This window comes from Elephas maximus, chromosome 4 (genome assembly GCF_024166365.1).
Source record: "Elephas maximus indicus isolate mEleMax1 chromosome 4, mEleMax1 primary haplotype, whole genome shotgun sequence".
NCBI classification, from domain to species: Eukaryota; Metazoa; Chordata; class Mammalia; order Proboscidea; family Elephantidae; genus Elephas; species Elephas maximus.
This window is the reverse complement of record NC_064822.1, coordinates 50,193,118-50,214,152: the sequence shown is the minus strand read 5'-3', so window position 1 is coordinate 50,214,152 and position 21,035 is coordinate 50,193,118. Positions and strand designations below refer to the sequence as shown.

General features: G+C 41.4%; 1 protein-coding gene across 4 annotated transcripts in view; it reads left to right on the top strand.

Moving 5' to 3' along the window:
* Nucleotides 1–21,035, top strand: part of GATA3 (GATA binding protein 3) — a 146,288-nt gene that overhangs the window by 7,509 nt on the left and 117,744 nt on the right. For 2 of the 4 annotated variants that reach the window (XM_049882002.1, XM_049882004.1), the window contains exons 4-5: nucleotides 2,269–2,414; nucleotides 6,589–6,714. In XM_049882002.1, coding sequence (XP_049737959.1) covers nucleotides 2,269–2,414; nucleotides 6,589–6,714 — 272 coding nt within the window. Of the gene's footprint in view, nucleotides 1–2,268; nucleotides 2,415–6,588; nucleotides 6,715–11,187; nucleotides 13,762–21,035 lie in introns of those variants that run through there. The other 2 variants (XM_049882001.1, XM_049882000.1) reach the window with 2 other exon arrangements.

The window sequence follows — 21,035 nt, the reverse complement described above, 5'->3', positions numbered from 1 at the left end:
CGAAGGCTTCTGTGCAGTGCCCGACTAGGAAAGGAACAAAATGGCTGGGAACCTGAGTGGCCCTGTCTTGGCAAGATGGGGGGTAGGCCTGGGAGCCCCAGCCCAGACAGGGTCAGTGTTGCTGCCCCCTGAGAAGGGACTGACTGACTGCCCACTTGGGGCACATAAACTGCCGGCCGGCCTGCCTCCTTGCTAAGGCTACAGTTGGTACCTCCTCACCCACTCACCTCCCTCCTTCCTTTGTGCCTCCCCCACCTCCAGTCTACCACATCTCTCAGACTTTTGACCCCAAATGATAAGTGCCTGTGTTACATTGACCCCAAATGATAAGTGCCTGTGTTACATTGACCCCAAATGTAATTCAGTCTAAAGCCTTTTTGGAGCACTTGGGTACATAGGAAAGTGCCCTGGCATACAGGCACAACAGTTTTAAAAAACAATGTAATTGCAAGGTTCTTGGACACCTTGAAGCTCTCTGTGGATCTCTGCTTAAGAACGCTTTTTGAGCTGAAGTTAAAAGAACAAATCTCTCTTAATTCTTTCAAAATTTTTTTGAGAAAGCAAAATAGACAAAAATTCTACTCAACACCATATTAATTTTAGTGGAAAACCCTTTTCCGTTTGCAAAAGTCCTTTACTTTCCCCCAGAACGTGTCCCCGGAAAAGGTCACAGAGTCACAGGTGTGAACTCTCCTAGTTCCCTCATACTTGGTCTGGGGGGTTTCCAAAGGCAGAATCAGTCCCCAGGACTGCCATGCCAGCTTTTTTCTCCTTTTGTAGGGAGTCAAAATTAAAATTCCCAAGCCACCAGGGCTCCTGGTAGATTGGTGTTAATTGATTAATCTCTTAAAACAAAACAACCTTTAGGGCTCATCTTTCTCCCCTCCCCACCCTCCCCTGCCTGGCACCCTTCCCTGTCCCGGGCCTCCTCCCTGCAGGAACAACTTCAGTGCTGCCCTTTGCTCAGGCCTGGGCCCTGGGGTCGGGTCGGGTTGGCGGGGGTCCCTGGCTCGAGGCGGCAGCCGGAAGTCCCTGCTTGGTCTTGGCCAGTGAAGCCCAGCTCCTCTGTGCCCGCATTCGGAAGAGCTAGATGAGTCCGCCGCCGGCATCCCGTCAGGTCCCACAGAAACGCTGGAGGTTCTCTTAGAATTCTTCCTCCCGCAGAAGCTGAAAATAAATCAGCAAACTCCCCGTTGTCTGAAGTTGGCATTTTAAGGGATTCTGCCCAGGAGCTTTCTGGAGGTGGGTCTGGGTCACTCTCCTGCCCGTGGAGTGAACGCTACTCGAACCCGGCCTGGCCGGTTTTTTGTTTATTTTGTTTGTTTATTTTTTGGAAAAAGAGCAACTGCAGGCAGGCCTTGGTTAATGAGCCCACCAAGAGCCTCCCCCTCCCCCTTGGCTAACTTGCCTCATCTCTTGATTTACATCAGATCTTCACTCTGTCTCTCCCAAACCTGCCCCCTCTCCTTCCCCACTGCACTCCCCCTCCCTTCCAAGTTGCCTGTCTACAGTTTGCGCTCCTGTCCTTCCAGCAGGCAGGGGTCACAGTTAAACTTTAATTCTTGTAATGGCAGCTGGAAAGCTATGGGAAATTTTGGCATTTTCCAGAGAGAAAAAAAGATGAGAAATGAGTGGACCCTGCTGTGTCTCAATCTATTCCTTTCTAGGCAGGGACATTTACAATTTTATTGGAAGTGAAATTAAAGGCCTAGCTACTAAAAATCAATCAGCCAATTGATCAATCTATACATCTGTTTATTATCTGTTTATCTACCTAGCCATGGATTAATCTTTCCTTTTTCCTCATCCTACTCTTCATTATTTAATCAATCTATATAGACAGACCTAGTGATGATAATGGGTCACCTTTGTTTTCCTTTTTTTCCTTCTGAGGGAAATGAATGGAATGTTTTGCTTTTGCCCTCATCCAGGGCTCAGAATTTTCTCAGGGAAATGTTTCAAGTTGAAATTTGCCTTCCTCCTTGGCTCTGCCTGATCTTCCCCATTAAGCTGGGCAGCCAAGAACAAGATTCTGTCGCTGTTTATTTATCTGCTACTTTTGTGGGGGAGAGGGAGTGGTTATGCCATGAAGGCCATAGAGTTTTTATTTTCAACTTTAGAGCACCTTAAAAGGATGTGGGGACAGAAAAGTTCCTGGAAAAAGGACAAAAAAATTCTCAATTTTATTGTACACACTAAATCTAAGGTCTGTTAGCTTTTCTGTGTGTTTTCATTCCATAAGTGACTTACATATGCTGTTGTTTCCAGAAGGCAGGGAGTGTGTAAACTGCGGGGCGACCTCAACTCCACTGTGGCGGAGAGATGGGACGGGGCACTACCTTTGCAATGCCTGCGGGCTCTACCACAAAATGAATGGACAGAACCGACCCCTCATTAAGCCCAAGAGAAGGCTGGTAAGTTCTCCTTGGGAAGCACTGATCCAACACTAACCATTTTGTGTTTTTAATTTCCTCTCTTCAGGAAGGAGAGCTTTCTGCAGGAAATTGGCAGGACAGCTCAAAATCATGTCAGCTTGCTTGGGAGAGCTTTTTTGGTCTGTCTTATTTTGTTTTCTTTTTTCAAGTTAGACCGTGCAGAAAAGCTTTCTTTTTCTTCTCAGTGTTCCTTAAGTCACTTATCAGATTTTTAAGGATGCTGCCTTGATTGTCAGCTCTTAAATGCATTCATTAATAGAGTGATTACTTTAACAGGACCAGGCCAGCTGATTTAAAATGCATTGCTAATCACTGCCTCATAGACAGAGGAATTTAGTAGGAAGATGGAATGTCCTAAGTATCACCCACAGCATGTTCCTGAAGTAGCAGAAGGTGGGGTCCTAGGAAGTGATCACACACTTAGTGCCCTGTCAGTGCTAGGGATGAATCTCCTGTGCCGGTGCTGTAAGATTGATGGGGCAATTAACTGGATTTCAGAAGCAGCCAGCCATTGACCCTAATGGACTTTTTCTTCTTTTTTTGGTCATAGAAATTGAGGACTTTTCACAGGAATCACCTGTGGGAAAAATTTTTGTGATTCCTGTCTTGCCTTTTGGTCTCACCTAGTATTTGATCTGATTTTCCACTTGAATTATTATCGGTAGGGTGATAGTTTTTCTTTCTTAAATATCTTGACCCTTTGGAATACTTGAGAAAACCTGGCACCGTCAAGCATTTTTAAGGAAAACTAGCAGGAGAGGTTCATTTATAAACTTGACTTTGGCCAGATTGAATAGTGAGTGTACGTAGCAGAGACAAATGAAAGCAGGCTTGGCGAATGATAACTTTAACCACTGTCAGGAGATCAAAATGCTATTTTGAGGTGATGACATTAGGGACATTTTTTTCAAGCAGACTAATGGGGGAATTAGCATCCATCAAAATCTAAGGGAAACACACACACACACACCCCAGAAAACCTCTGTTCTTTTTATAGAATTATTTGTCCTTCTCATCAGATTTTAATGCAACTGAACACCTTTCACATCCTCTTTAGAAAAAGGAAAAACTTTCTAGGGATGGAAGTGCCCACATGACTTTAAATTTTGGCAATCCTAGATCTCTAGGCTTTATCCTTTCTGATCTTTACCCCCTCCAACTTTCTCAACCTCCCCCAGTTCTCCTCATACAGTTTTTTTTTTTTTTTTTCCCCTTTCTCTTATGTGCAAAGCAAACTTCCTAGGAAAAAGCTGCCGGATATCTGAGTACTGGAGATAACTCATAAACAACAACTCAGCTTCCCCAACCTAAACATCAAGATGTTTGAACGGATCAGAACAAGAAGTGTTTGGAAAAAAAAAAAAAATGGCTGGAGGTGTTAGCACAGAATGAATATGATCACACCACAAAAGAATGTTCTGAATCACTTAAAACCTGGCCTTAGTGAAAAAAAAAAAAAGAAAAGAAAACCAACAGCAAAAACCTTCTTGTTAAAATAGGTCATAGTATCATTATAGTTTTTTTTTTTTTTTAAAGTAAAAGTAAGGAAGGAAAAAGAGAGAGGGTAAAAATCTCCAACTATGGGCTGGTTGATAAGGAAGATGATATTTGGCGTTTTCTTGGGGTTTCTCTCTCTGCGGAGTACAGAGGAGGGTTCTTCTTCCAGTTTATATGATTTTGTCTTGACTCACCTTTCCTAAGAAATCTCTAGAACTCTGAGTAACAGTTGCTTTTAATTCTAGAGTTCATTTGCTGTCACATTTCAAGCTGAGTGCTTTTATATTTTTAGATCAGGAAAAATCATATGCTATGGAGACATACTCAGAGCTGAATATTCAGGATTTTTTTTTTTTTTTGCCTTTAGAAGTATTTGACTTCTGAATACCTAGAACCTTTCTTTTTCTTCTTTTCTGTATTTCCTGTCCCTTTACTCCAGCTCCATCTTTCCAGCTTGCTATTTTTATTTTACATATTTGCAGATTCCCCGAAGACCACCCAGCCCATACCACAGCTAGCTCTTCTGTAGGATGCGTATCTAACACTGAATAAACTGATGAGGGAAATGGAAGACATGATCGAAGGGAAGAGCCACAGAAATTTTTTTTCTTAGTGTTGCCAGGATTTTCAATATCTGACAACTAGCAAAAAAGCTGAGCAGCTTGCTTTATTAATGTCCTTTGCCTCCTGCTAGTGAACCAAATAGTGTGGCTTTTAGAGATTATGTGTAAATTAGTGTAAAGTCTGTAGTACCAGAGATACAGTCTGAGGCTGCTTGTATTTATGTTACTATCAGTATACTGCAAAGAGCTCCACAATGAGCTTCGTCACTTGGAGCTCTTATTTTATCAGCTGGGAAGTCCAGGTGTCTGAGTAGGTGTTAGTCTACTATATTTGACTATTCTTTTGTATTTAAAGAAAAAGGAAAGCAACAGGAAGGTAATAATGATAATAACACCATAACATAACTGTCAAAGCTTTTAAGCACTGATTTAATGTAGCACCTTCTTCTTCCCAAGAACACACAAGTGAAACAGTTATTTAAGTATTAAATGGTCATGTTTCACAAAGGCGTGTGTGGACGTGGGCATGTGGAGTTAAGAGTTAGTACTTGTGGACTGTGGTGAATTAGTCTCAAAAAGCAAAAAAATTAGAAGCTTCTCAATTTGATAGATAGGGCTGTTTTTAATTTCTAATTCCTTAGAAAACAGAATAAAGAATAAAAAAGAAAAAGTCATGACTCTGCTGTTTAGAGCCAATGGGGGCGTATCTGTGGAACAATTTAGTGGCTTTGAAAGGAGGGCAATCAATTTGGTTAATTCAGAATTGCCACTGGGCTTGCCATATCTGGCCTCACTTTTTGCTTGGTAAAGTATTGCTGGAAAAGCCCACCATCATCCTTCTAGTTTCCCTTCTCCGTTATTATAACCATACCAGAATTTTCTTGATCATGGATAAAGACTAGCTGAATTCTTTATCTTTCTCCTGCTTTTACTGTGAGAACATTTTTCCGTCTAGGAGCAGGGATAATTTGGAGTTAGAATGTTCTTTTTATGGTGGGGATGAGGAGGAGAGAGAGATGTGTGCTAGAAGTGACCCAACTCCATCTTCTTTCAAAAGTTTCATTTTTTTTCCCCTTCAGCATAGACGTAGAGAATAGTCACCTTATTAATTTAAAGTGTGTCAAAAAGTGAAAGAACATCTCCCTTTTAAGGAGAATGAAGGCAGTGACACAACCAAGGAATTAAAATCCAAGTTGAGGCTGACATTTGACCTGCTGCTATTCTACTCTGTCAGCAGTGTGTAGGAAATGCCTAATTTTAAGAGAACAAAATGAGAGGGGAACAGGAATAGCACAATTCCTTGCTCTCTTCAGTTTGTCTCATTAACCAAAAGCTACCTAAAGAGAGAGAAGATGGCTTTCACGCATGTGAGCAACAAGTAACTAAGGCTGAAAGGGTGGTGTGTAAATTTAGGACCATTGCAAATTTGACAGAGTCTTGTTGACTTAAGATGTGCAGCTTGGCGCTTCCTAAATTATATAACCCACGAGTACACACCACACACAATTTGCTTAGAGAGCTAATTTACTGTTCTCTTAGCACTCTGCACTCTTTATAATCTAGCATTTCTTTATCTGGGATCTATAAAGTGCCCTTGGTGCTTGGGTTTGCTCTTCCTCTGCTGTTAATATATCCTGAGAACTGATTTTCTTGCAGGTTTTCCTGAAAGAGACCTCTTGTAGGCCTTAGCCTAGTAAATACGGCCTCTGTGAAAGCTTGGTACCAAAATTAGTCTGGTTAAATCAAAACTGCTACTTATAAAAATTAACCATTTGGTGAACTTCGTGGCATAGAAGTGGGGGGATAACTATCTGATAGAGCTGACGCCAGCTTTCTGATCCTGTGTTCTACACTGCAGAGCAGCAGGCTAAATCCCGGCCCGTGTAGTACAGCCTGATACACTCCTATGTCAGTGGATTGGCTACACTTTTCTTCTTGAGGCAGCTTTTGGGGATCTTTATTACTTTCATGTGGGCCACTTGCTAGTTTTGATTTCAATGATAATTTCTTTTTTTAAGTCCGTCTCCGTAGTTATGAAAACACGTTTAACGTGTGTTTTGATTTTATCCTCTTCTCTCTCCCCCCACTCCTAGTCGGCAGCAAGAAGAGCAGGTACATCCTGTGCAAACTGTCAGACTACCACTACCACTCTCTGGAGGAGAAATGCCAATGGAGACCCTGTCTGCAACGCCTGTGGGCTCTACTACAAGCTGCACAATGTAAGTGTAACTGTCACCCCCAAGAGTAGGTCTCCCTGATGATGCTGGTCGAACAGCATTACCGCCGCCCTTTCAAGTTCCCCTGCCCAAATTGAATCGCCATCCTTTGGGCAGAATAACAGTGAGGCTTCAGATAATTGGTGCCATGGGACTGAGTTTAGAAAATCACTTTTTTCAAAATAAAAATTCCTCGTCTTTGTTTATAGCATGGCCTTGCTGAGACTGAAAGGGTTTAAAAACAGAGAACCCATGCAACCTACTTAGTATAGATTGTAAAACACAGTATGCACCACAGCTATCCAATATGCTGGGTGGGCCTGGTCTGGGTTTTTAAGGAAAAAAATCTTCCCCTTGGAAAACCAAAAAGTAGCCAATTATATTCTGAGTGTTTCCTTTTGAGCAAAATAAAAAAGAGAGCGAGCGAGAGATTGAAAGAGAAAGATAAATAGAATTGTAAAGCATGACACATGAATTCCTAAAACCAAGAGGACCAAGTCAGTTACCGAGGGGTAAAAAGCCTTGGCTAAACCTGTGCTGTGAGTGTTAAATGGATTCTCTGTATAAAAGACATGAAATGAAATGTCTGAGAGATTTCATCTGATGTCTTTGTCTTAACCAGCTTACACAGGCAGGGGCATCCTGGGGAAGGCAGCAATGTGAGGTGATTATTACCAGGGAAAAGAAACTTTTTTTTTTTTTTTTTTCTCTTTCTGTATTAGCAGAGTGATAATTGCCAGTCACCTTGGAAAAAAAAAATTTTTTTTTTTTTTGGTTTAGCTGTGCCACTTCTAATCTTTCAATTTGGAGTCCTTGCATTTTATAGTACCTTACCTTGAAAAAAAAAAAAAAAAAGAAGTGCACAGGTATTTTTTTTTTTTTCTGTAACAACTCTGGCTGACAGACCCTGACTGTAATATATTACACTTGAAGTTTACATTAATCCCAGAGAAAGAATCGTCATTTCATTCTTTTGTTTTTATTTTATTTTTATTTTGCCTCTTTTTTTCAAAAAACTCTCTCTGATTTTCCTCAAGTTTCTTTGCCAGTCTACCTTTGGCAAAGTCTAGGACTGAACAGGGAAGAGGCAAAGCTTCTTGGCTCAGGGCCATTCTGGCAATAAATTCATTTTACTCAGGAATACCTTAAAATTGGGGAGGAAACTCTTCTGCTTAGATTTTCCAGTCACAGGAGAACTTCTCAGGGTGACCTCAGCACTCTAGTCCTTTTTTCACTCTTTGGGAACAAGTTGCTGTGATTCCAAGAGACTTCGTAAAACTCACCTTCCTGCCCGAAGTGTCTTCTCTTGACATGGGCCCAGTCAGGGCCAGAGCTAATGAACTACAGTCTTGTTATGATTGACTATTCTCTCACAGATTCTAGCACTGTGCTGTATGTACAGTTATCAGCAATTAAACCCAAGTCCCATTTCACTTTGAGGGGTTTACTTCCTTGCCACAGTGGAGATAAAAAGATTTGTGATTAAAATCTGAAAGATTTGAGACATTGGTGTTTATTAGCTACCTAGTCATCAGCACAGCCTATAAAATGATTTTTTGGCTGAATTTCTAATTGGCAGTAGAGGTGGGGTTGGCAGTAGGGGTGATGGTGGCAGCGATGACAGTGTAGGAGGAGGTGTTATTTGATGTTATTTGATCATATTTAAGCCTCAAATAGTTCCATGATATAGACAGGGAAGAAATTATTTTAATTCTAAGTTTTACTTGAAGAAATGATGACCCAGAGTAGTAAACTTGTGCACAGTAGTGTGGCTAATGAAGTAGAAGAGTCAGGACTGGCATCTAAATTGCCTTGAATCTATGAACAGGTTCTTGATTTCAGAGTATTAGAAGGCCTCTCTGGGAGCTCAGTAGTGTGAGGACTGATAGGAGGATCATTGGAAAGTAAACCCCTTTCTTATTTTAAAATATAACAAACTTGTAATGAATTGTGTGTGGATATGCCCTTTTTTACTATTTCAATGGAAATATAGGAATTATGGGAAATTAGCTATACAATTTTTTTAAAAAGCAGTTAACTTTGATGAGATATGGCCTCACTTGTGTCCAATCTAAAAAAAAAAAATTTTTTTTTTTTTTTTTTGTAAAGAATATGAAGTATTGAAAGAAAGTCAAGGAACCTTCCCCACTGTGCATTCCCACCGTATTCTTAATTAGCTTCTGTGATCATGACAGGGCTCCAGTGACTGAGAGAGAATCGCTGTAGAGAATAGCTTTCTCTCTTCTCTGGCTTAGACAGAATTCATAAAAGGAGGCAATTTATGTGTATTTAACAATAAGTGATAGCCATCTATTAACATTTCATCATGTTGTGTTTTGTTCTGCCCATCTAGATATCTATACATGTATGCCATAGTCCCTTTCCCCTTATCTAGGTGTTTAGATAACTGTGTATCTCACTATCAGTGTATCTAGATAGTGTTGTAACTAGTTATCTGGGTTTGTGTGGCTGTCTGTGTAACTAGATATTATATTTAGATATCTAGCTATGTATATCTAGATAACACCATAAAGGGCTGTGTATCTGGACATTATCTTGGTGAAGATTGGATATGACAGTAGATTCCCATCATCTCTGTATGCTGAAGCTTCATCTTGATTACAGCTTTGAAGAAGGATCCCTGAGATGCTCTTTTGGGCAGTGACCTTTTAGCTCTTCTGCCGTCACACGCTTACGTGGCCTTCGTGGCACAGAGGGAAATAAGGTCTCAGCTCCAGTGTCTGACTCCAAGTCCCTTCTCTAGCAGCTTATCCTCTCCCAGCTTAGCTTCAGGAAGCTGTGTGTGTGCTGCTCCCAGAAGCATTGTCAGCAGCCTGGTCCCTCTTGGCCAGCTTTTGGAGCCATAGGACTCTCTTTCTCCACCTTTGAGAACCCTGATGGAAGAGAACGTTTTCTCTCTAGGGAATCAGGAATGTCTAAGACTCTGACATAAACCCCTGGAATTTCTTTGCCACATTTCTCTGAGAACATGGCCAGATGTGCAGTTTGCTCTATGGGATAAAAAAAAATGGGATAGATGCCTGTTATTGAGGTTAATATGATTCTGACTTCATGTGGGTAGTAGCTGCTGTTTGCTTTGTAAAGTCCCTTCTTGATTCTGGCTCCCCAAAGAAAATGTATTTAAAAAAAAAAAAAAGTTTATCAAGAAGAGAGAGATGGTCTGCTGTTGCAGAGGCTGAAGTCTAGTGATCTATAGAGCAGGGTCTTGCATCTGTCTCTTTATTCTAGTTCATTCTTGGCCTTTAATTATTTTTTTAATTAATTTTTATTGTGCTTTAAGTGAAAGTTTACAAATCAAGTCAGTCTCTCATACAAAAATTTATGCACACCTTGCTATACACTCCTAATTGCTCCTCCCCCTAATGAGACAGCACACTCCTTCCCTCCACTCTCTCTCCTCGTGTCCATTCGGGCAGCTTCTGGCCCCCTCTGCCCTCTCATCTCCCCTCCAGACAGGAGATGCCGGTATAGTCTCATGTGTCTACTTGATCCAAGAAGCCGTTCTTCACCAGTATCATTTTCCATCCCATATTCCAGTCTAATCCCTGTCTGAAGAGTTGCTTGGCCTTTAATTTTTAGAGTGAGTGTACTTTCCTGCTGGCACAGTGCTTTGTACCCAGTAAGTGGTTATTAAATATTTGTTGATTGGTTGTTTAGGTGTTTGTCTGGTTAGAAGTAGGTAGGTAAGAATAGGTAGAAATAACAGTGTTCAATCATTGCAGTTGCCGTTGGAGTGATATGGGCAAGAGATTACCTTTAGGAAAGATCCCAGAACACACAAATTCCAGGGGAAGATTTATGGCACCTCTCATTATGAAAAGGTCAAGTGAAAGAGAGGCAACCAAAAATTACTTTTAAGATTGGTACAATCCCAGTTTTTCCAAGGGAGATAGACGTAAGTACTTCAGATAACCTTGGCGGTGCTTTGGAAGTTCTTAAAACAGATTTTTTTAAAGTTCTTAAAGGGTTGGCAAAGTGTTGTTTCCCTCTTGAAGATTCTGTAATTGGTTCCATTCTCATGAAATATTTTAAGGAAACTGATGAAATAAGAAAAGTTACTATCTTTTAATTATCATAGAAATAAAATCATACTGGGTAGATCTCTAAAATATGGTCCTTGGAAATGCAAAATTCCCTGTGGAAATTTCCCCCCCAGATCACTGATACCAATGAACAGAATTAGTAAACTCTACTTGGAACACCTCACCTGTGGTCTCTTGATCTCTGAAACTGATAGAAGCTGACAGTCATACCCCAGCCCGACCTAGCCTGTGCCAGACTACAGTTGTCGGGATCGCTGGGAAGGAGGCAGGAAAAGATGGGAGGAAGGGGCCGACTGAAAGCAGATCCCCGATCTGGGGCAGTCGGAGGAACCCGTGGTGGTGTGTGAAGCCTGTGCCATTTCAGAGTTAGTGAAAAAAGTAAAAAAAAAAAAAAAAATTGATCTTTGTTTAGATTAACAGACCCTTGACTATGAAGAAGGAAGGAATCCAGACCAGAAACCGAAAAATGTCTAGCAAATCCAAAAAGTGCAAAAAGGTGCATGACACGCTGGAGGACTTCCCCAAGAGCAGCTCGTTTAACCCAGCCGCCCTCTCCAGACACATGTCTTCCCTCAGCCACATTTCACCTTTCAGCCACTCCAGCCACATGCTGACCACTCCAACACCGATGCACCCACCGTCCAGCCTCTCCTTTGGACCTCACCATCCTTCCAGTATGGTCACCGCCATGGGTTAGATTCCCTGCTCGATGCTTAAAGGTCTCCAAGTGAGAGTCCCTCCAACCCCTTATACTTGCATTTTTGCAGGAGCAGTATCATGAAGCCTAAAACCGATGGATATATGTTTTTGAAGGCAGAAAGCAAAATGATGTTTGCCACTTTTGAAAAGGAGTTCACTGTGGTGTCTGTGTTCTCAACCACTGAATCTGGATCCCATTTGTGAATAAGCCATTCAGACTCATATTCCCTATTTAACAGGGTCTCTAGTGCTGTGAAAAAAAAAATGCTGAACATTGCATATAACTTATATTGTAAGAAATACTGTACATTTGAGGAAGACTTTATTGCATCTGGGTAGCTGTAAGAAAGGCATGAAGGACGCCAAGAATTTTAAGGAATATAGGGAAATAAAGTACAGAAATTAAGAAGAAACTAGGTCTAATATCCAAATGGACAAACTGCCAGTTTTGTTTCCTTTTACTGGCCACAGTTGTTTGATGCATTAAAAGAAAAAAGAAAAAAAAAAGAAAAAAGAAAAAAAAAAGAACAAAAAGAAAAAAAAAAGTTGTAGGCAAATCATTCGTCCAAAGCTGTGGGCCTCTGCGTAGGAAATACTATCAGCTCCAGGCAATCAGTGTTAACACTTACATATTGCCATCGATGGGTACAGATAGCCTTTTCCAGACCTACATGCTTTGTGAACAAGTCCCTGTAATTGTTGTTTGTATGTATAATTCAAAGCACCAAAATAAGAAAAGATGTAGATTTATTTCATCATATTATACAGACTGAATTGTATAAATTTATTTACTGCTAGTTGTTAAGAACTGCTCTTTTTTTGGTTTTGTTTTAATATTTTCCTTCTCTCAATTTTTGGTTGAATAAACTAGATTACGTTCAGTTGACCTAAGGTGGTTGTACTCTGGAGGGTTTATTTTCCATTTTGTTTTTTTGATGATATTTATTAAATAGCTTCTTTAAGGGTACAGCAGCATCTGTCTTTTCACCCACTCCCCCTGCGGCCTGTGCTATGAGGGTAGCAGTGTATGAGCTACCGACATGCATGTCAGTGACTGAGGCCGGGCAGGCCCAGGTCCTGAGAACAGCCTGGCCAATGTTAGCTCCTATTGTGTTCTGTGTTAGTGATCACTGCCTTAATACAGTCTGTTGGAATAATAATAATAAATAATAATATTAATAAAGTAAAAATATTTTAAAACAACAAAATGACATCATATCAAAGTGATGGCCAAGCTCTTATAGAATTTGGTAGCTCTAGCTAATTTAAGAAAAAGGAGTTAAAAAGAACAAAAACAAGGAGATCATGCCAACCTCAGATAGTCCATGTCTATTCCTTTGGGAAACTGAGGATCTTTGGAGCTGTACAGGTTTTCCAAAGGGACTTATTCTGGGGCTGGAGTGATGTTTGTGGGCCCTTCATGAGCTGTGGCTCACCCAACCCGCTCTCCTTGTGTCCCTGAGTAGGCAGTCTTTTCACGGGAGAAATGGGAGTCCTCCCTCGCTGAGCTTCACAGGCGAAGACTGCAGCAGACGGATTCCATGTGGTTCCCTTCGAGATGAAAACGAGCTGGGCTGGCTCTTGAGTTCATTTCTGTTTTGCTTTTCTACTGTTGAATTGGATAACACCACAGCAAAGGGTTTATTGGAATGTTTGCGAAACATGAAATAACCATTTTGTAACTTATGCTGTATAGTTTCCTTTCACTCTGTTGACAGAATGTGTAACCGTGGCACACATTTTAAAATCTGTTAATCGCCTCTCTGCTTTCTTAGCAAATATTTTAAATCTAAAGCTAAATGTTGAAATAAAGGAGTAGAGAATTACTGAGATACAAATGGAGATCTTACTGGCTCCTAAATTATCTACAATTTGGATGTTGTTTTTAATTATTTTTGAAGCGCCAAAGGAAATACTCACCTATTGCTGTATTAAACTTGGGAGATTTTATTGTATAGTTCCAGTGTCTCAGGATTTGCCACCTCCTTTCTTCATGAACAGATTTGAGTTAATGCCCTTTCACCTTAAGAACAGGGAGTTCAAATTCTTGACATTCTTTGGGGTGAGGGGAAGAACGCACATAGAAAAACCCCAAACTCAGTACTCTAACTACTTTTTGTTTTAGGTCCTATAGCTATAATGGCATATTTGATTCTCTCCCTTCTTCAGAGAAAGTCATTTCATCTTCCTGTACATCGATTTAACATTCAAAGACATTTCTAGAAGGTGACACTGAAGATTTAAAAAAATAGGTAGTAACAGTGAATCAGTTTCTTTAGAATGTTAGCATGTCTTTAAAGTTTCAATGGTTTTTCTTTTTTTTCTTCATTTAAGAAGATATGAAACACATTAAAGAGAGCTTAATCTAGAAAAATAGACCAAGGTTGTAGATCTAAAATATTGCTAAAAGAATTTCGAGTAAATTATACCTGTAATTAATTTTCAATCTGCTTTGCCTCATTTTTGTAATAGTTACATTAGCTCATCCATAGGAGAAAACTTGAGAACTTGGGTTATTTCTTTAAAATGTTTTAAAAGCCAACATCATAGAAAAAAAAAATAAGTCATACAGCTATTGAACGGTTTTGCTATTTATGAGATACTCTTATTTATCTAACAGTAGAAATTCATGAAGTAAAAATTTTGGATTTAAGCACTTCAAAACTTTGGATTTAAACACTTCGTTTATTCAGAAATATCCATTGAGTGCCTAGGTTGAAGTCTATTTAACTAAAGTCCATTTACTCCTTTAAAAAAAAAAAAAAGGCAGGAAATGGAGAAACCAAGACTCCAGTGATCTCATTCTTACTTTGTGACATTTAAATTGTTATTCCCCTTTAAAAAAAGCACCACTTGAACCGTGGTGAGGTTCCCCATTGGGCCCCTGAGTGAGTAGCCAGGCAGACAGAAGGTGTGGCTGAGGTGGGGACTCCCAGAGACAGTCTTCTGAGATCCGTGTCTATTTTCTAAAATTCTAATTTTAGCTTACTCCTCAACGTGAGACTTGACTGCATGAAGGGAGCAAATTCTTTCCAGGTATTGCATGCCTGACCTGAATTTACTAAAACACCTGTGCACAAAATTCAAACTCACAGACTCAAGTGCAATCCATTCCCACCTCTGATATTTTTCTCTGAACCCTGAATTGCCCTATTTACATTTCAAAGATTTAGAAGCATTATCACTCCATGCTCACTTTTGTTCCATTCCCCTGTCCCACACACCCTCAGCCCCAAACCTATCCCAACTCCTAGAACCATTTTTGTGATCCTTCCTGGACAGAGGCCATTGTTGACACCTCTGCAGATAAATTCCCTTCAATTTCCAAGGGAAGGACAGATAAAGCAGATTAAAAGGCCAAAAGACAGCATGTGAACCGTGGCATATTATAGTTTTATCCTCAAAACAAAAAAATTTAACCATTACCCAGAAAAGCAGATATAGCACTCCAGCCCCTCTCGTACTTCCAAATGAAGTGAATTTCTGAAAACCATTTTCATTTTTGTTTACATCATCTTGTTCAAACCAACAGTGTGAATAGATCCTCAGATCTGACTTGCCCACACCCTTTGTAAAGAGCACAGTAACAGGAAAACTCTGGAAATTTAGAGAAACCCATTGATTGTTCGAACTCATTATAAGCACTACCCTAGGAGTTTGGAGATTTGGGTTTTGTTCTTGGCTCTGCCATTAATTAACAGAATGATGTGAGGCCGTTGGCTTCATTTCCCCGGGAGTTGAGTTCTTATCTGCAAAATTAGATAAGATGATTTTGAAGATCTATTTGGGAAGAAAAATACTATGATTCCATTGAAAAAAAATTTTTTTTTTTGAGAACACCTGTTATTAGGAAAGCCTCCCCTGCCTCCCTGCCAGAATTTTGACCAGGATATTGTAAAAGCCTGGAAGGATAGTTCTTAAGATTCCAGATGGGTAGCCCCACTCCTGTCTATCCTTAGTACTACTTTGTGAAACAAATTAACTTGTATTTTATGACCGTCAACCCACAGTCTTCAGATTCCCTGCTCTTTCTGAAAAGTGTCCAGGTTCCTCTTGAGCTGAATACACAGTACTTGCTTGTCTTGCTGATTTTGCAGCATGGTTCCTATTTCACTCATCTATTGTGGAAAGAAATTCTGCCTGAACTGCTTACGGTCTGTTCTAGGTATACAGCCAGAGTCCAGTATTTCTTTTTCCTTTTCTCTCTCTGGAGAAAGGGATAAACAGAGGAAGTGGATTTCAATGTTCAAAAAAGCTTTTCCTTTTTGGGTGCTCTATTCAGATTCTGATATCCCTAGTCACTTCCTAATTCTCCCTTGAGCTACTTTGCAGGGGATCCTGGTACATTAGCCACATTGTCTATGGGGCATTTTTACAATCCCCTGTCATGTCTGTGTGCACAGTTTGGCAGGCTGCGCGTTGGAGTGGGGATTTGGAGAGTGGACCCAGTAACACACCACCCATCTCCTGCAACCCCCCCTCCCCCGCCACTGGTCTCAAGCTAAATAAAAGCCATGCATTATAAAGTATAAAGTGCTTATCTGCACTCCCCTTAGTTAGGATGCCTGTTCTAGGCAACAGCCCCAAAGATGTGTAAACAAACACGCAGAGGGAAGGCTGTGTTTTTAAGGAACCAGTTTCGGGCCTAGAATTGTGTAATTTCGAAATATAGTGGTGGAGAGACAAGGCAGTTGGCTCCTGGAACTAAGTCATCCTAATTCAATGAAGTGGTCTAAAGAAGACCATACTGCAGAAAGATTTGGGTGGTGTCTGTACGACGCTTATTCAGCCAATTAGAGAGAGTCTATGGAGAAATCAGCCAATCTATATTTTTGGCCTGTGGGCATAAGAAACTTCTAGAAAATGAAAGTTTTGTTTTTCAGGGTTTTTTTTTTGTTTGTTTTTATTTAATGATTATAATATTAATTCTAACTGGGCAAACTTGTAAAGTATACAAAAAAAAAAAAAAAAACAGAAGGAACTGTGAAGTTTCCCTTTGTGCTGGTGAATTGGCCATCTGTGACCCAGTCTTCTGAGTAGTTTATCTCGAATGCCTTCATGAATCAGACGGGCCCAGGCGTGGGAGGGAGGGGGGACTCGGGTAGAGCCTTTGCTTTTTGAGGGTCATTAAAACTCCATTTCATGAACTGGAAAAAAAAAAAAAAAAAAAAGAGGTCCTTAAATAAAATCTACCTTGTAGAAGGTGGCTGCTCCCTCCCTTATTGTTAGGGGAGGCTCCACTCCTCTTTACAGAGACTATTTCATAGCCATACCAAGGGCATGGAAACCCTGGTGGCATAGTGGTTAAGTGCTATGCCTGCTGTCCAAAGGGTTGGCAGTACAAATCCACCAGGTGCTCCTTGGAAACTCTATGGGGCAGTTCTACTCTGTCCTATAGGATTGCTATGGGTCGGAATCGACCCAACGGCACTGGGTTTGGCTTCTTTTTTTTTTTTTTTTACCAAGGGCAACTTGGGCACTTGTTGAGCATGACCACAAGCCGCTCACACTGCTCTGAGCATATCACTCAGCCCCTACCCACAGCACTGCTGACTGAGCTGAAGCTGCCTGAATTTCCCTCTATTCTGACCTGATGATACTGAGCCAGAAGTTCTCCTTCATTATAGGCAAACTGTTCTCGTACTGGGAATGTAAGCTGACCTATCTTTTACACAATTGAGACCTGAGTGTGGGAAGCTACTGTTTTTCTCTTTGAATATCTTAGGACTGCCCTGTTGCAGCAGAGTAACCTAAGGTGACTTTAAGCAAGCTGGGCCTCCTTCAGAGAATGCTCAGTTTCCCAGCCAGCAACTGATATGGGTTCTCTCTTCCGAAGACTCCAGAACTGCTGACAATCACATGGAATCATGGTGGCCTCCTAGAAGGACAGGGAAATTGATCATTGTTCAGTCCAGCCTTTAGGGTGCATTTAAAAAGGGGAATGAGAGGAATTGGGCTGAAAAAATGGACCTGGAGCTTCTTCTTACACAATATACATATAGAATACATATAGTATAAAGAGCCCTGGTGGCGCAATTGTTCAGTGCTCGGCTACTAGCTGAAAAGTTGGCAGTTCGAATCTACCAGCTGCTCTGCAGGAGGGAAGACCTGATAATCCGCTCCTGTAAAGATTACAGCCTAGGAAACCCTATAGGGTGGTTCTACTTTGTCATATAGGGTCACTATGGGTCAGAATTGATTTGATGGCACACAACATCCATATAGTATATATGTATGCAATATGTATAACCAGTTACCATTCAGTTGACTCTGACTCATGGCAATTCCATGTGTGTCAGAGAACTGTGCTCCATAGGAGTTAGATCACCAGGTCTTTTCTCAAGGCACCTCTGGGTTAGCAGCTGAGTCATTAAGCAGCCTTTATAATACATGCATATAATATACATGTTATATATACATGGAAACCCTAGTGGCATAGTGGTTAAGAGTTAAGGCTCCTAAACAAAAGGGCGGCAGTTCAAATCCACCTGGCACTCCTTGGAAACCCTATGGGGCAGTTCTACTCGGTCCTGTAGGGTCACTGCGAGTTGGCATCTACTTGATGGCAGTGGGTTTATATATACATGTATGATACATAGCACATACATTTAATAAAGTTTAAAACCAAACAAACAAACAAAAAAAACCTGAAACCTCAAACCTGTTGCCTTTAAGTTGATTCTGACTCATAGTGACCCTATAGGACAGAGTAGAACTGCCCCATCGGGTTTCCAAGGAGCAGCTGGTGAATTCGAACTGCTGAGCTTTCGGTTAGCAGCCAAGGTCTTAACCACTGTGCCACCAGGGCTCCAAACCAAACGTTGCTGTTGGGTCAATCCTGACTCATAAATAAAGCTTATAACACATAAACTACAGAAAAATAATAACTTTTCAATTGAATGTTTTTTATGTGCAAGGCACAGCACGAAACACTTCAAATTGATTTTCTCATTTAATTTTCAGAAAAGCCCTGTGAGTTGGGTAGATCATCACCCCTATTTATGGATGAGAAATTGCAGGGTAGCGAGGGCAAGTAACGTGCCCAAAGTCACCTGCTTAGTAAGTGGATGTGAGCCTTGGACCTAGATAATCTGACCAAAGGGTCAACACCACAAGGTCAGGGACCAGATCTATTTTGCTCATCACTGCATCCCTATAAGTAGCAGTGCCCGGCACATAATAGACAATCAATACATTACAAAAAAAAAAAAAAAAAAACCCAAAACTAATGACTCTGCTATGCTACTTTGGATGTATGAAGGTCCCTTTCTCAGAGGAGAAGTTGAAATCACCCTAGGTACAATAGAGTCCAGCCTGACAACGTTCCTGAGGGGGTAGTAGGTGGTAGGAGTGTGAGGCAGACTGGATGTATTTGAAGTTGCTCAGAGGCCTAGTGACAGATCCACCAAAACCAAAAAACCAAACCAGTTGCCCTCGAGTGGATTCCCCGATCATGGCGACCCCACGTGTTCCAGAGTAGAACGGTGTTCTGTAAGGTTTTCATGCTGTGATATTTCAGAAGTAGATCCCCAGGCCTTTCTTCCGAGGCACCCCTGGGTGGGTTCAAATCGCTAACCTTTCAGCTGGTAGTCAGGCACTTAGCCATTTATACTACAGTAACACCTAAATCTTTTGCTTCTAGGTAAACTCCTCACAAATGTAAAGCGTCTATGAAGCTAAAATCAGTATTCATTTCCTATTGTTGTTGTAACAAATTACCACAAACTTGGTGGCTTAAAAGAGCACACATTTTTCTCTTATAGTTCTGGAGGCCAGAAGTCACAAATCAATTTCACTGGGCTAAAGTCAAGGTATCAGGAGGGCTGGTTCCTACCGGAGGCTCTCAGGGAGAAGCTGTTTCCTTGCCTTTTCCAGCTTTGGGAGGCTGCCTGCATCCCTTAGCTCACCACCCTCTGCTTGTCTCACTCCAGCCTCTTGCTTCTGTCCTCACATCTCCTATTCCTCTTTTGTCAAAAACGTGAGCTGCCCTTCACCTTAGAGAATACAGCAGGCAAAAAGACCCCATTCCCTCCCATCCTGGTGTGAGCATGCAATGTCATTCTAAGGAGTTTTGCTTCTCTGCAAAGTTGACAAGCCCCAGCTGGGGATGGGGCCACGATCTTGTCTTTATTTGCATCAGGCATTAATCTGTTGAAGCAGGCCTCACTGACTGCTGCAGGTCTACCCTGATACCAAAGGCATTAGTTAAAGAAATAAAGAAATGAAGAAACTTCTTTACTCAAGCTTAGGGCAGTTTCATGCGTGGCTTCTGATCTCTCACAGTGACTCCAGTTCTTTAGTCCCCAAAGTGAGGAGGGAGTGTGATCTTTTTGATTTTATAATGACTGTATCTAAGACATGCTGACAAGTTGGCTTCATGCAAGATCTCTCAGTAGGGCGTGGGGGCAGGGGGCCTCTCTCTGTAATGGAGGACCGTAGTAAAATGCTAGCAACCCCTGTTATTCTGCCCTTAATTGTGTATCAATGGGGGCTTTTCAGTGACAGCATTTAACCCAAATGAAAATTTTTCTTAGAGTGGAATTTCAGTGACTAAAGTGGGTGAGTAGCAGGATATTTCTCTGGATAGGAAACAGCCTTCTGCCGGCTTCCAATAAATTATGCCGAGTAAGTGAGCACCTAATCCAACTATGAGTGAAGTCAATCCTGCCCTTAAAAGGTTTATCATCTCTTGGGGGGTGACAAGGTGAGCTGAGAACAATTAAGTCAGGAACGTGGATCTGGCTTACTCACTGAGCAGGTTCGGATGCTCAGGCCTGTGCTTCAGAGAAAACAGGAGTCTGTGCCTTCTTAATTGGATCAGGGGGCTAGGAGCTGCCACTGGGCTCTCTAGATGTGATTGGTGGGTGGCATGAAGAGATGGCATTGGAGCTGAGTTCACTGCCTGCTGCTCTTGCCTGCATACCACACCGTGATTCCATCAGAGGCAGACTAGCCTGTTTGTGGATTAGACAAGGTCCTTTACTTCTGCAGCGTTGCCTTCCAGATTCCAGATCCAGCCCACTTCCCTGCTGTTCAGCACATCTCTCCAAAGGTGGGGAGCAAAGGCGGCAACATCTCTGCCAGCCAGTCTTGCTAATCACTAGCAGCTCTGATGAAGGTAGAGGTTTTAAACTACATTGGTGTCTAAGATGAAGTTTGGGGATTAGGTGTCTCTGCTTTCCATTACCATAGATAGAAGAGCTGGCGGAATGTCTGCCCTCCTAGCCAGCTGGCTGGCCAAAGGTGAAAGGAGAGGAGGAACGAAAGAGGCATGTATCAATCCACTTTTTCCATCACCACAGTCCTCTAAGGTAGACTGTTGGCCGGGGTTTCCTCTCTGTCATGACCTGGGAAACCAAAGCTCGGAGGACGTAGCTGAGCTACCCAAGGACACAAAGACCTGTCCTCAAAGGCCTACCCTAAACCTGGGGAGCGTTGGTACATCTGTTCTCAGCACTAACAATAAAAAACAGGAAACAAAAACCCACAAAATAAACCTTAAACTTCAGGGAAATGCTGCCTCAGCTTACCACTGAGAAAAAGCTGTTTGATATCTAAATA